Genomic DNA, 15,366 nt, shown 5'->3' on the forward strand with positions numbered 1-15,366 from the left:
AGTAAATGTTTTTTTGCTCCTTCTCCAGTGTCATTATATTCATATGTTAATATGGAGACCAGAACCCTGAGACTAGGATTCAATTAAGTTAATTAGTTAAAATAAATGGATCTGTTCACTGCATCGGACTTGACTGCTTGTTGTTCAAATTGGATGTAAAATGTTTTAAATGTTGCTTTCTCCAGTGTTAAAACCATTAGCAAAAATTCACAAGAAAATATGAGTGTTGCAGCATGCTTGCAATTGTTTAGATTGTGGGGAATACATTTGCTCAAAAAACGTGCCCTGAAGCAGAGAGGCACTGAGCTGCCAGTCTGCTGTGAAATGAAGGAGTGAAAGTTGCATTGAATTTCTCTTGCAGATCGCTTGGTTACAAGCCTGGGAGAGGATCACCGTCTAACACAGGAGATGCATATATTAGGGGTCTAGCAACAGTAGAAAATTGGTTTTGTGCAAAGGGTTGGTGGAACAGTCTGTAATCAGGCTTCTTGCAGATAATGAATGTTTAGTTTAATTCTCTAAAGCATCATGATGTGTATAAATGGTGCGCTGAACTGATCAAATCTTAATTTTTCATCAGGAAACTTACCACAGTATTGAAAAACTATGTGGACAATTCAGAGAAACCTAATGTGACAGACCAACTCTTCAAAGCAATGAAATCCTTAGAATATGTCTTCAAATTCATTGTTCGTTCAAGAATACTCTTTAATCAGTAAGTATTAAGTTTTGTTGTAATGATTTTATTCTTGCTAATGTACTCATGAACCCATTGAAAAATGTTTCAAAATATATTTTAACATGTTGCTGGCTAATTACATTTTCTGAATTGAAAGTCCCTTAAGTTACCTAATTTGACCTGAGAAAATGCGTAGAGGCCTCCACAATGGCACTCAGATTATGTGGCTTAAAATATCTCAAAATTATGGGTGTAAGTGAGCTACACACAAATTAAATGTGCCAAGTCTCCTTGACCTTTTATGTCCCCCGATCAAACCTTCTATCCACATGAATCTTTGCCTATACAATTGGCCACATCTCTCTGGACTCACTAATGGGAATGTCCTCTAGTTACGCTCATTCAAGGGTCGCAACGTTGCATTCAGATTTTCAGGCACAGCATTTTTCTGATTTTTTTTAATTGCAATTTTTTTGATTGTTTAAAAAAAAATCCTCACCGAGTATTATGTTTCTTTCAGTTCATTCTTCTGGAAGAATATAAGTCATAGTAAAGATTCAAAAGCTCCGATTGCACGTTCTTAAAATTGCTGTGCCTGATGTGCATAAAACATAACCTAAGAATAGGAGCAGGAATAGATCATACAACCCCTTGGGCTTACTCTCCACTCTGTAAAATAACATCTGATCTGATAATACGGCCTCAATTCCATTTTCATGCCTGTTTCCCATCACTCTTGACCCCCACACCTCCCCCTTCCCCCACCCACCCCAGCAGAGCTGAAGAATCTGTCTACCTCAGCCTTGAATATATTCAATAACTTAGCTCTCTGGGATAGAGAATTCCAAAGGTTAGTGACCCTCTGAGAAGAAATTCCTCCTTACCTCCATCTTAAATGTGAAACCCCATTTCTGAAACTGTGCCTCCTGGTACTAGATTCCGACACAAGGGAGAACATCCTCTCAGCATCAACCCTGTCAATCCACCTCAGCCTTTTCTGTTTCAGTAAGATCACTTCTTATTCCTCTAAATTCTAAGGTGTATAGGCCCAACCTGCTTAACAATTCCTTATAAAACAGCCCCTTCATCCCAGTAATCAAATTAGTAAACCCAAGACCGATGGTTAACTAAGGTTAAACAGACGCAAGGAAGCAATATACTGCTAATGATAAAGTGTTTTATTGATTAATTATGCTCATTTGCCTCCTTTTTAATTTTAAGTATGTACCCTAAGATAATGGAGGGATGCTTGGGCGTAACTTGCCAACAGGAAAATGAACACAGCTCAGGTGCAGTTTTCAGGTTGTAACCAAGGAGGAAACTCCAGACAGTACACTTTAAATAAAATGAACCTATTGAATTGGCTGTCACTCTGGGCCAATTGCATTTCACAGTAATGGGCAAAGTCTTATAATTTTACTCAATAAAAAGTACATTGGTAGAAATTTCTTACTTATTAAAGTTTTGTCCAACTGCATGTTCAATATCCAGTCCTGTATGAGCTGCACTTCCCTTCAATTAAATAATGAGAAGTCCAAAATAATTGTCTTTTGCCCCCACCACAAATTCCATTCCTTTGACCCAATTCCATCCCTCTCCCTGGCAGTTTGACTTAGATTGTTCACAGCCTTGGTGTTCCATTTGATCTCAAGTCAGGATGCGATCCTTTACCCTCTCCATTTCAAAGATCACTTATTTTCATCTACGTGATGTTGCTCCTTCCCACCCTTCGCTCAGATCTGCTGCTGAAACCATCTATGCTTTTATATCACTAGACTTTATATTTTCAGTGCTGCTTTGGCCAAACGATAAGCTCAGAAACTACATGTCAGTCAGTTTAACCTTGGTGGTGGGGAAGCTTTTAGGAATGATAACCTGGGACAAAATTAATAGTCACTTGGGCAAATGCATGTTAATTAAGGAAAGCCAGCATGGATTTGTTAAGGGCAAATCATGTTTCACTAACCTGCTGGAGTTTTTGATGAGATAACAGAGAGGTTGATGAGGGCAGTGCTATTGATCTGGTGTAGAACAGTGGTGAATGGTTGTTTGTCGGTTTGAAGGAAGAGCCATAATGGAGTTCCCCAGGGATCAGTGTTAGGATGACTGCAGTTCCTGATATATATTAATGACTTAGACCTTGATGTACAGGGCACAATTACAAAATTTGCACATGATACAAAATTTTGAAGTATTATGAACCATGAGGGAAATAGTGTAGAACTTCAAAAGGACATAGGTTGGTGGAATTGGCGGGCAAGTGGCAGATGAAATTTATTACAGAGAAGCGTGTAGTGAATCACCTTGGTAGGAAGAATGCAGTGAGACAATAAAAAAAAAAGGTACAATTCTAAAGGGATGCAAGAGCAAAATGACCTGGGTGTACGTGTACATAAATCATTGAAGGTGGCAGGACAGGTTGAGAGAGTGGTAAATAAAGCATATGACATCTTGGGATTTATCAGTAGGAACATAGAGTACAAAAGCAAGGAAGTTATGTTAAATCTGTCTAAAACACTGGATACACCTCAATTGGAGTTTTGCACCCAGTTCTAGGCACCACACTTTAGGAAGGATATGAAGAAATTGGAGAGGGTGTAGAAAAGATTCATGAGATTGGTTACAGGGATGAGGAACTTAAGTAGCATAGATAGGTTGGAGAAGTTGGGACTATTCTTCTTGGAGAAGGCAAGATTGAGAAAAGATTTGATAGAAATATTTAAAATCATGATAGGTCCGTATAGAGTAGATAGGGAGAAACTGTTCCCATTGGTGGAAGGATTGTGAACTAGAGGGCGCGCAGTAAAGTGTTAGAATCTGGAATGTACTGCATGAGTGTGTGATGAAGGCAGGGTCAATTGAGCTTCCAAAAGGGAATGGATCATTACCTGAAAAGGGAAAAATTGCACGGCTGCAGGGAAAAGGCAGGGGAGAGGCATAAGGTGAACTGCTCTTTCAGAGGACCAGCAAAGACATGACGGGCACTTGAGAAGGCAATGGTGAGCCCCCTCCTTGAACAACTGCATTCTCTTTGGTGTAGGTACACCCACAGTGCTTTCTGTTTGGTGGTTTGATACAACTGAGGGCTTGCTACAATATTTCAGTGAGCAGTTAAGAGTCAACCACATTTCTTTTAATTTGTTCACAGGATGTGGGAGTTGCTGGCTAGGCTGGCATTTATTGCCCATTCCTAATTACCATGAGAAGGTGGTGGTGAGCTGCCTTTTTGAACCATTGCAGTCGTTTAGTGTAGGTATACCCACACTACTATTAAGGAGGGAGTTCCAGAATTTTGACTCGGTGACAGTTCCAAGTCAGGGTGCTGCATAGCTTGGAGGGGAACTTGCAGGTGGTGGTGTTCCTATGCATCTGCTGCCTTTGTCCCACCAGGTGGTAGAGGTTATGGGTTTGGAAGGTACTGTCAAAGGAGTCTTAGTGAGTTGCTGCAATGCATCTTGTAGATGGTGCACACTCCTATTACTGTATGTTGGTGATGGAGGGGGCAAACATTTAAGGTGGTAGATGAGGTGCCATTCGAGTGGGCTGCTTTGCCCTGGATAGATGAGATGCCAATTGAGTGGGATGCTTTGTCCTGGATAGTGGTATTGAAGCTGCACTCATCAGGCAAGTGGAGACTATTCCATCACACTCTTGACTTGTGCCTTGTAGATGGTGGACAGACTTTGGTGAGTCACGAGGTGAGTTACTCTCCACAGAATTCCCAGCCTCTGACCTGCTCTTGTGGCCACAGTATTTATATGGATGGCCCAGTTCAGTTTGTGGTCAGGATGTTGATAGTAGAGGACTCAAGTGATGGTGATGCCATTGAATGTCAAGGGTAGATGGTTAAATTCTCTCTTGCTGGAGATAGTCATTACCTGGCACTTGTGTGGCATGAGAAATGTTATTTACCACTTTCCAGCCCAAGTCCCAATATTATTTGGTTCTTGCTGTGTATGAACATGGACGGCTTCAGTGTCTGAGGAATCACGAATGGTGCTGAATATTGTGCATTCATCCGCGAGCATCCCCAATGCTGACCTTATGATGGAGGGAACGTCATTGATGAAGCAGCTGAAGATTGTTGGGACAGGACCCTATCCTGAGGAACACCTGCAGCGATGTCCTGGGACTGAGGTGATTGACCTCCAACAACCACAACCATCTTCCTTTGTGCAAGGTATGACTCCCAGCTAGTGGACAGTTTCCCCCTAATTCCCATTGACTAGTTTTGCTAGGGCTCCTTGATACCATACTCGATCAAATGTGGCCTTGATGTCAAGGGCAGTCACTCTCACCTCACCTCTTGAGCTCAGCTCTTTAGTCCATATTTGGATCAAGGATATGATGAGGTCAGGAGCTGAGTGGCCCTGATGACACCCAAACTCAGCAATAACTCAGGTTATTGCTGAGTAAGTGCCGCTTAATAGCACTGTCAATAACACCTTCCATCACTTTATTGATGATCGATAGTAGACTGATGGGATGGTAATTGGCTTGGTTGGATTTGTCCTGCCCCTTGTGGATAGGACATAGCTGGGCAGTTTTCCACATTGTTGGGTAGGTGCCAGTGTTGTAACTGTACTGGAACAGTTTGGCTTGGAGTGCTGCTAGTTCTGAAGCACAAGTCTTCAGTACTATTTCCAGAATGTTGTCAGCGCCCATAGTCTTTGCAATATCTATTGCCTTCAGCTGTTTCTTGATATCATGTGGAGTGATCAAATTGGCTGAAGAACTGGCATCTGTGATGCTGGGGACCTCAGGAGAAGACCAGAATGGATCATCCACTTGGCACTTCTGGGTGAAGATTGCCCACTACCATTCACGACTGGATGTGGCAGGACTGTAGAGCTTAGACCTAATCCATTGATTGTGAGATCTCTTAGCTCTGTCTATCGCATGCTGCTTCCGCTGTTTGGCATATAAATAGTCCTGTGTAGTAGCTTCAGGGTGACACCTAAATTTTACGTATGCCTGGTGCAGCTCCTGGCATGCCCTCCTGCACACTTCAATGAACCAGGATTGATCCTCTGGTAATGGTAGAGTGGGGGATATGCTGGGCCATGAGGTTACAGATTCTGGTTGTATACACTCTACTGCTGATGATGGCCCGCAGCACCTCATGGATGCCCAGTTTTGAGTTGCTAGATCTGTTTGAAACCTATCCCATTTAGCATGGCAATAGTGGCTCACAACATGATGGAGGATATGCCCAATATAAAGGTGGGACTTGGTCTCCATAAAGACTGTGCGATGGTCACCCTTACCATTGCTGTGATGGACAAATGCACCTGCAGCAGCTAGATGGTGAGGACGCGATCAAGTAGATTTTTCCCTCTTGTTGGTTCCCTCACTACACCCACTCAGTTATGTCTTTTAACACTTGACCTGTAATGGTTCTACCATGCCACTATTGGTGAAGGACATTGAAGTCCCCCACCCAGAGTACATTCTGTGCCCTTGCCACCCTCAATGCTTCTTCCAAGTTGTGTTCAACATGGAGGAGTGCTGATTCATCAGCTGATGGGGTTGGGGGTGGGTGCAGTAGGTAGTTCCTTGCCCATGCTTGACCTGATGCTATGAGGCTTCATCCGGCCCAGAAGATGTCATGGGGCCCAGAGTCAATGTTGAGGACTCCCTGGGCGACTCCCAGGGCAGCTCCCTCCCGACTATATACCACTGTGCTGCCGCCACTGATGGGTCTGTCCAGCCTGTGGGACAGGACATAATCTGGGATGGTGATGGTGGTGTGTGGGACATTGTCTTGAGGTAAGATTCTGTGAGTACGACTATGTCAGTCTGTTGCTTGACTTATCTGTGGGATATCTCTCCCAATTTTGGCACAAGGCACCATATGTTAGTAAGGAGGACTTTGCAGGGTTGACAGGGCTGGCTTTGCCGTTGTCATTTCTGGTGCCTAGGTCAATGCTGGCTGGTCTTTCTGGTTTCATTACTTTTGTTCGACTTGTGGCGGTTTGGTATAGCTGAGTGGCTTGCCAGGCCATTTAAGAGTCAACCACATTACTCTGGGCCTGGAGTCACATGTAGGCCAGGCCAGGTAAGGATGGCAGATTTCCTTCCCTAAAGGACATTCATGAACCAGATGGGTTTTTATGACAGTAGACAATGGCTTTGTGGTCATCATTACTGAGACTAGCTTTTATTTCTAGATTTATTAAAATTAAAATTTCACCAGCTGCCACAGTGGGATTTGAACCTTTGCGCCCACAGCATTAGCTTGGGCCTCTGGATTATCAATCCAGTGACATTAACATTATGCCACTGCCTCCCAGTAAGTCTTAGAAAAGTTGTGGTGGCAAGTGCCTGTACCCCCTGCCTGTCCTCTGAGCGCCTCTTGACCACACCCCTTGCCCAAATTCCTGGCCCATCTTCTGGGTGTCTTTTAAAGTGTTGTTCACCCGCCATCTGCGTGGAACCCCTTCTTAATCCCCTTTATATATAATCCACAAACACTAAATTTCACTCACCCAATCATTTTCTTATACCTATCGTGCTATTGTCCAATTGGAGAAATGCCATGCACACAAGGTCCCTGTTTGCTCAGGCTTTGGTCTTTTGAAACCTTTACATTGTTTTTGGCCGTTAGAGTTGTTATCGGATGCAACTATGGCAGCATAGTGTCTTTGGCCCAACCACTTTAGCTGCTTCATCAATGACCTTTCTTCCATCATAAAGTCAGTCTTCCATCATTCTGGGGATGTTCACTGATGATTGCACAATGTTGAGTACCATTCATGATTCCTGATAGGCTGAAGCAGTCCGTGTCCAAATGTAGCAAGACCTGGACAATATCCAGCCTTGGGCTGACCAGTTGCAAGTAACATTCGCATGGCACAAGTGTCAGGTAATGACTATCTCCAACAAGAGAGAAACCTAACCATCGCCCGTTGACATTAAATGGCATTAGCATCGCTAAATCCCCCACTATCAACAACCTGGGGGTTACCATTGACCAGAAACTGCACTGGACTAGCCATATAAATACTGTGGCTTCAAGAGCAGATCAGAGGCTAGGAATCCTGCGGCGAGTAACTCTCCCCCGATTCCTCAAAGCCTGTCCACCATCTGCAAGGAACAAGCCAGGAGCATGATGGCATTCTCTCCACTTGCCTGGATGAGTGCAGCTCCAATGACACTCGAAGCTTGACACCACCCAGTACAAAGCTGCCTTCTTGATTGGCACAAACATTTACTCCCTCCACCATCGGCAAACAGTGGCAGCAGTGTGTACCATCTACAAGATGCACTTCAGGGACCCATCAAAGTTCTTTCAACAGCACTTTCCAAACCCATGATTGCTACTAAATAGAAGGACAGAGGCAGCAACTGAATGGGATCACCACCACCTGGAAGTTCCACTCCAAGCTACTCACCATCCTGAACTGGAAATATATCGCCATTCCTTCACCATCGCTGGGTCAAAATTCTGGTACTCCCTCCCTAATAACACTGTGTGTGTACCTACACCGCATGGAATACAGCAGTTTAAGAAGACAGCTCACCATCACCTTCTCAAGGGCAATTAGAGATGGGCAATAAATGCTGGCTTAGACAGCGATGCCCATGTTCCATGAATGAATTAAATAAAACACAGACATATTTTTACACTGGAAATATATTTGGTGCCTTTGTTGTTTTCTTTTCCTGTTTTGAATCATGGCACAGCCTTCCATTTACTACTTATTGCTTTCCAATTGAGATGCTTACTCTTGATTCTTATGACATTATAACAATCTCTGCTGCCCTGTCCTTTCTTATTTCTGCTGCTGTTCTAATTTAATTATCATGTTATCCATTACTTCTCTAATCTCCTATCATTACTTCCCTGCTGTCAACTGCATCTGTTAGGCAAAACCACACATATATGTGTATATAGATATTTTTGAGATTACAGGGTAATCTCAGGGTAATACATATTCTAATTAAGCATTTGTTCAAAAAGTAATTAGTGGCTACATTGGAGGACTGCCAGATACTCTTAAGTGTGATTTTTTTCTTTTGTACACAAGTGAAAGAATGCTGTCAGTGCATTACTTATTACATTCTTGGTATGTGATTGGTAAGATTATTGGATACAATTTTATCTCATGATAAAGAATTGGAAGTTGAATGTAAAATGTAAACTTCCTGGATTATCCTTGATACCTTTATCTTTCATGTGATCTGCCTTCTGTTTGCTCTTAATGAGGCTATATTTGCACAAATCATTGAAGGTTGAGAAAGCGGGTAATAAAGCATACGGGCTCCTGAACTTTATAAATAGGGACATAGAGTATAAAAGCAAAGAAATTATGACATACCTGTAGAAAACACTGGATTGGCCTCAACTGGTAAATCGTGTCCATTTCTGGGCACCACACTTTAGGAAGGATGTGAAGGCATCAGATAGGGTACAGAAAAGATACATGGGAACGGTTCCAGGGATGAGGAACTTCCGTTGTGTGGATTGATTCAAGAAGCTTGGACTGCTCTCCTTGGAGAAGAGAAGATTAGAGGAAATTTGATAGAGATGCTCAAAACATGAGAGGCCTGGACAGAGCAGATGGAGAGAAATTGTTGCTGTTAGCAGAAGGATTGAGAACCAGAATGCACTGTTCTAAGGAATAACTACAACATGAGGTAAAACATTTCTGTGCTTTGAGTTCTGGAATGCACTGCCTTATAGTGTGGTGGAGGTAGATTCAATCAAGGCTTTCAAAAGAGAATTGGAGATAAAATTTACCTCCTCAGCTAGTGGGAACAGATGAGTTGCTCTTGCAGAGAGCTGGCATGGCCAAGATGGGCTGAATAGCATCCTTTTGTGCTGTAACCATTCTATGATTCTATGTCTGCTTTAGAACCAAGTTAGGTTATTTTAGAAATTGTATATTTCTTGTTTGAGTAGCAAATAACAACATAGGAAAATTTGATTTTTTTGGGATAAATCTTACTTGTATTATGTATGTGACTTATTTTGGGCTTTGTACTTTTACGTGTTCTGGTGTGCATATCAAGGGATCTACATAGAATTACATTTTGTTTGTTTAAACTCCCTGATTTTCAATATGGCCTTGTTCTCCTGTTCAATCTTTTTCATCTTCCCAAAGTTTATCCCTCTTGGGCTATTTACTCCTGTTTGGGTACATTTCCATGCCTACCAGAAGCTCATCAGTGTGTCATCCAAGTGGCTATCTTTCATATGAAGGGCAAATGACTTGGCTGACTACACAGTCCTGGCAATTGCCACATATGCTGCTGTAATTCAATTTTCTGTTCAAATACTGCAATGTACAGGTTGAGTAATAAATCATCTTCTGCAACTTACCATTTGCTCCACTCGTAAGCCCAAACAGGGTGTGCTGGTCAACCAATCACGTACATCAGAGGTGAGCTTGATCCTCTCCTCAACTGCCGTCTAAGGAAATCATTTTAATACTGATCAGAATTTGGTGCTTCAGCTTATTTTTTTGCTTTTTTTTCTCTTGCTCCCTATCCCATGGAAGTTATTTGTTTTATTTCTTTTATCACTCTGGGTGAGATCAGAAAAGTCAGATCTTGGGCCTTCTTAGTATGACTCAGTATCATAGCAGCTGCTACATTTGTCTGTCTAGGCATCAGGGGAACCTAGAATGTAGATTTTAATTGTAATAGATATAATCTTTTGGCATGCCACCAATATCATCATTTCTGAAATGCATTTAAGGAAAGGCATGCACTGCTGCTTTTAGTTTCAGGAGTGCAATTGATGTGTAATATATTTGTTTTCATTAGGGTTGAAGATTGACCAAAGTTTTATATTGATTAAACTATATCCATCATATTGTTTATTGTTCTGTTTTGTATTTTATCAATTATAACAAGCTTGCATTTGTAATTTTCCATATAAGTCAAGCTGACAGTTATTTACACTTCAGAAGATGTTCAGTTCCCTCCTTCCTCTTCTAACGCATTTAAGCATAGTCAAAATGACAGCTTATGCTTTTTTTTACCATGGTATGATACTTTAATATTTGATGCACAGTGCCATTCTAATATGTATTTTAAATACCATAATATCTAATGTGTGATCCATATAAGTATATTAACATTTTTCCTATTATTACCATTCTGGCTTAAAACTAATAAGTTGCATGAGTATATAGTCGGCATTCTTAAAATTAAAATACAGAAAAGTTCCTGAAGGTACAATTTCCAGCTATTATTTTGTTATGATCCTATTGGGAATTGTTAACGTTTAAAAGAGAAATCCAAATACCCAGTAATTAACTGACAGAACTACGCCACAAGGTTTCATGATTTTTAAACACAAACAAACTTTATTGTATATAAAAATTAAACAAAGCAAGCACCATTAACACTAGCTTATAACTACTTATGCTATGAACTCAATTCTACTTTTTACTTTTCCCAAGAGTTCCCTTATACATTACAAAAATCTTGAAGGTTCACTCATTTTCCTATAACCAACACAAAGGTATGCCACAGTTCTTCAGAATTCACTCTAATTCTGCTTAGTGTGTGAGGGAATCTATATTTTTAAATTTAATCTGTATGATTTGAGGCAGAGCCTACCTAAAAACAGAAGCTGGTCTGAAAATGAAATTGAAAGGGAAGCAGAAAAGATAAACCTAGAAATGAAACTGAACTTCCCACTTTCTAAGGAAACCAAAAACAAAATGAGGCTGAATGAAACTGAAATCTTGTTGAAAGATATAAAAGGCCACCGATCAATCCAAGCTGAGCAGTACCAGTTGTTGAGTCCACTGAAGCAGAACAAACAAGCTGAAGAACATTCAGGAAGAGGAGACTAGATCCAGAGGCTAAGATAGGCAAAAAGCATAAGTTGCTGCAGCTGTTTTTGTTCCTTGGAAGATAACGGTGGTGGATCTATGCCATCCAGACCAAGTTGAGCAGGTTCTGCAGATGTGGGCCATTTGTGGTGAAGACCATACACGTCAAACTAGGTTTGGCTATGCTCTACTGTCGGCTGAGGATCGCACTAGGTCATAGAAGGAAAAGCTGAAATTTCATGTGAGGAAGACTGAATTTTAAGGATTCTGCAACTGAGTATGGTCACCAAAATCTGATTGGACTGCTGAGCCAATTTGTAAGATCTGCCTCAGTTGTGTCTGCCATTTAATTTTCAATTAGCCTCTATTTGACCACAATTTGTCTGTTATTTCATGTTTAACTCATATTAATTCTGTATGTTAGAGCCTAGAATATATAGTATTTAATGGTTGCTTTGTTGACTCTTGTATAGCAAATGTTCCTTTGTTTAAAATTGGAATCTTGTGACTTCATTCCCTAAGTAAATAACCAGGATTTTGGGTCTCATCTACTAAAAAAAATTACTGATCCCTACCGAGATCACAACAAATGTTCCAGCTATCTCCGAGGAAAGATTCTACGGGGGTTGTAACATTAGTTTTTTTGATACGTGACTCTCCACCTTATCATTACAGATCTCACGACAGTGGATGCTCCAGCTCCCTATTTGGGTTGCCAACAAAAATACCCAACTGGTTCCCGTAGCTTTCCAAGCTAACTCTGCTGCCTGCCCGTGAGAGCCACTGTGGATTTCTTTCACTAGTTGCAAGCTAGAGCAAATCTTCCAGTTGCTGTTACATCACAAAATCCAAACTGAGCTGGAGCCCCACCCACATTCCACATGGTGAACAATGAAGTTAGTGTTTTCTCTGCTTGCAGTGCAGGCTAACTTGTTAACATTTATTTTCTTTGGCTCAGTGAGCAGCAGCCTAAACCTAGGCCAAAACTGCAACTGCCTGTCTGTTCCCAAACTTGTCTCTGTCAGCAAACACATGCAGATAAATGTAACAAAAGAACCTTTTCATCAAGGCTCCACCCCGAAACACTGTCTCTATGGCAATGTCGCAAACTTTGGAATCATTCGAACAGAAATGCAAATAGATTATTTTACCTTCAGCACAGTTCTTTGATTCTGTGACACATATGAATAATTTCTATCTCCGATGGCATTTTCGACCTTCTTTCTCAGAATTTATAGCTTTTAGCTTCTCTCATAGAGATAGCATTAGATACCCTGTCTCTACTAAGAGTTCCAAAAATGGGTCACCCATTGTTTAAGTTTTATTTACTATTGGCTCTAACCTGTAAGATAAACACAGATCAGCTTTTAACTGTAATTAACTTCAAGCCTGTATGAATTGCATTTGCTTATCCGTTTTTTAATCAGATGTCCTCATTTATCTTTGGTTAACTTCTGGTTTTAGGAATTAAAGATTGATATTCTAAAACATATGAATTATGAACTAAATTTTCACAACACTTTGGGAAGTTTTCCTGCAACTGGAAGTATTCATTGTGCTGTTCTGTAAATTTCAAATAGCAATTGCATATGTAGATCTAAATTTACTGCAAGATTTCTCATTGGGAATTGGGATTCATGAGGAGAATGATATGCTAAGACATGGAAATGGATCACGGATGCATATCTGGACTGAAGGAATTTGGAAGAAAATATAAATGAAAAAATTAAAGCAATTACACAATGCACAATAACATTATATTTATGAATTGCCTTTTGCATCTTTCACTGCTTTCATTAAAGTTGGTCCTTTAAAACATTAGTCCCTCCTAAGTGGTTGGGCTTGGGTTTCATACTTTTGCTCAAAGCTCTGCTGCTAGCTTAATCTAGATTATGTAGCCTGAGCATATGAAGTGTAATTAATTTCTCAGGAACATCGCAACCATTCAGTAGTTGAACTGCTGATTTTGTTTTTGTCACTTTAGGCAGTTTCTGATTGTCTCTTGTTTTAATTACATGAAGAAAAATTAACAAAGGACTTTTCAAAAGCTGGAAATATGAAGTAGATAATGGGCGGGATTTTCCAGCCCTGCCCACTGTTGGGATCATCTGGTCCCTCCGAAAGCCAATGCACTTTTGGCTGGGCTACTGCTTTGCAGAACACCTGCAGTCTGTCCGCAAGAAAGACCCAAACCTCCCTGTCGCTTGCTATTTTAACACTCCACCCTGCTCTCTTGCCTACATGTCTGTCCTTGGCTTGCTGCATTGTTCCAGTGAAGCCCAATGCAAACTGGAGGAACAGCACCTCATCTTCCGACTAGGCACTTTACAGCCTTCCGGACTGAATATTGAATTCAACAACTTTAGATCTTGAACTCCCTCCTCCATCCCCACCCCCTTTCTGTTTCTTCCCCCCTCCTTTTGTTTTTTCCAATAATTTATATAGATTTTTCTTTTCCCACCTATTTCCATTATTTTTAAAACTTTTATGCCCTGCTAGTCTTTCCACTCCACCCCCACTAGAGCTGTGCCTTGAGTGCCCTGCCATCCATTCTTAATTAGCACATTCATTTAGATAATATCACCACCTTCAACACCTATGTGTTCTTTTGTCTGTGACATCTTTTGATTATCTGCTCCTATCACTGCTTGCTTGTCCCTACAACCACACTCCCCACTTCTCTTCTCTTTCCGCCCCCCCCACCGCCAACCTTAAACCAGCTTTTATTTCACCCCTTTCCTAATATTCACTCAGTTCTGTTGAAGGGTCATGAGGACTCGAAACGTCAACTCTTTTCTTCTCCGCTGATGCTGCCAGACCTGCTGAGTTTTTCCAGGTAATTATGTTTTTGTTCTGCTGCAACTGGTCCAGCAAAATCCCAGCCAAAAAGTGCTGGAAATACTCAGCAGCTGAGGCAGCATATGTGAAATGAGAAACAAAGGTTGACCATTCATCAGAGTTTCATATCAAGTGTTTTCTAAACAGAGAGAAATAAGAGCATACTGATTAGACACCTGTTTTATGTTTTGTAAACTTCATGAATGCATTAAGCTAAGTGTCTTCCCTCACTCTAATTTGAGTTAATTTATAAAGGAAACAAGCAATTTTAACCTTGAAGCAAGCCACCTTTAAGTTTTATCTGATTATTAACAGTTATGTCAATAGTAGAGCTAATTGGTTCTAACTAGTAGCATTTGCGAGATACAGAAGGAGGGACAGAAGTATCTTTACTCATTTTGATTTGAGCTCATTTTTCAACTTGCCACTCCTGTTCATACTAGTTAAAATGTTTGCTTTTTCTTACACTTGTGTATGTAAGGGAGATAGACAGGGAGAGGCACAGAGTTAAAGTTCGCCTTGTTGTAAATTCACAGTTTTAAGGGTGATAAGAGGTAACAATGAATCACTTATAGGTAAAGAAAATGACTTGTCAGTCATTTTCATTTACATGGAGTAACAGAGAATGTTGTGGAGTTCAATCCCGAAAACATCCTCTGATTCACTGTGAGCCAAACTTGGTATCATGTTATCTATATGATCCATCCGTCACTTTTTCCAAGTGCTAGTTTTTAGCTCCCCCATTCTCTCCAAACACCAGGTTTCAGATCTTTTCTCCATCTCAAGTGTAACAAAGGCCATGTGCCTCTGAGGATTACAAATATGCTAAGAGATATGACTTTCTGCAGCCTAAGTCCATTTTCTAGAGGATGTGAATTCACAGTGCAAAATAACTTATAATTTGGCATTTACTGCTCTTTATATCTCTGGCAATGACATTCCTTCTTTTAAACATAAATAAAAGCAAATAGAGAGACTCATCTGTCTCACTTATGAAGGGTCCTATTGTCTGTTATTATTTCATTCCTATACTGAAACTACATTGATTTTCAAAATGCC

The 15,366-nt window shown here is 40.8% G+C and overlaps 1 protein-coding gene across 1 annotated transcript in view; it reads left to right on the plus strand.

Annotated features, from left to right (window-relative positions):
* Positions 1–15,366, plus strand: part of dock1 (dedicator of cytokinesis 1) — a 693,250-nt gene that overhangs the window by 193,832 nt on the left and 484,052 nt on the right. The window contains exon 22 of the mRNA XM_041210280.1: positions 581–715. Coding sequence (XP_041066214.1) covers positions 581–715 — 135 coding nt within the window. The remainder of the gene's footprint in view (positions 1–580; positions 716–15,366) is intronic.

This window comes from Carcharodon carcharias, chromosome 17 (assembly GCF_017639515.1).
Source record: "Carcharodon carcharias isolate sCarCar2 chromosome 17, sCarCar2.pri, whole genome shotgun sequence".
Taxonomy (NCBI): domain Eukaryota; kingdom Metazoa; phylum Chordata; class Chondrichthyes; order Lamniformes; family Lamnidae; genus Carcharodon; species Carcharodon carcharias.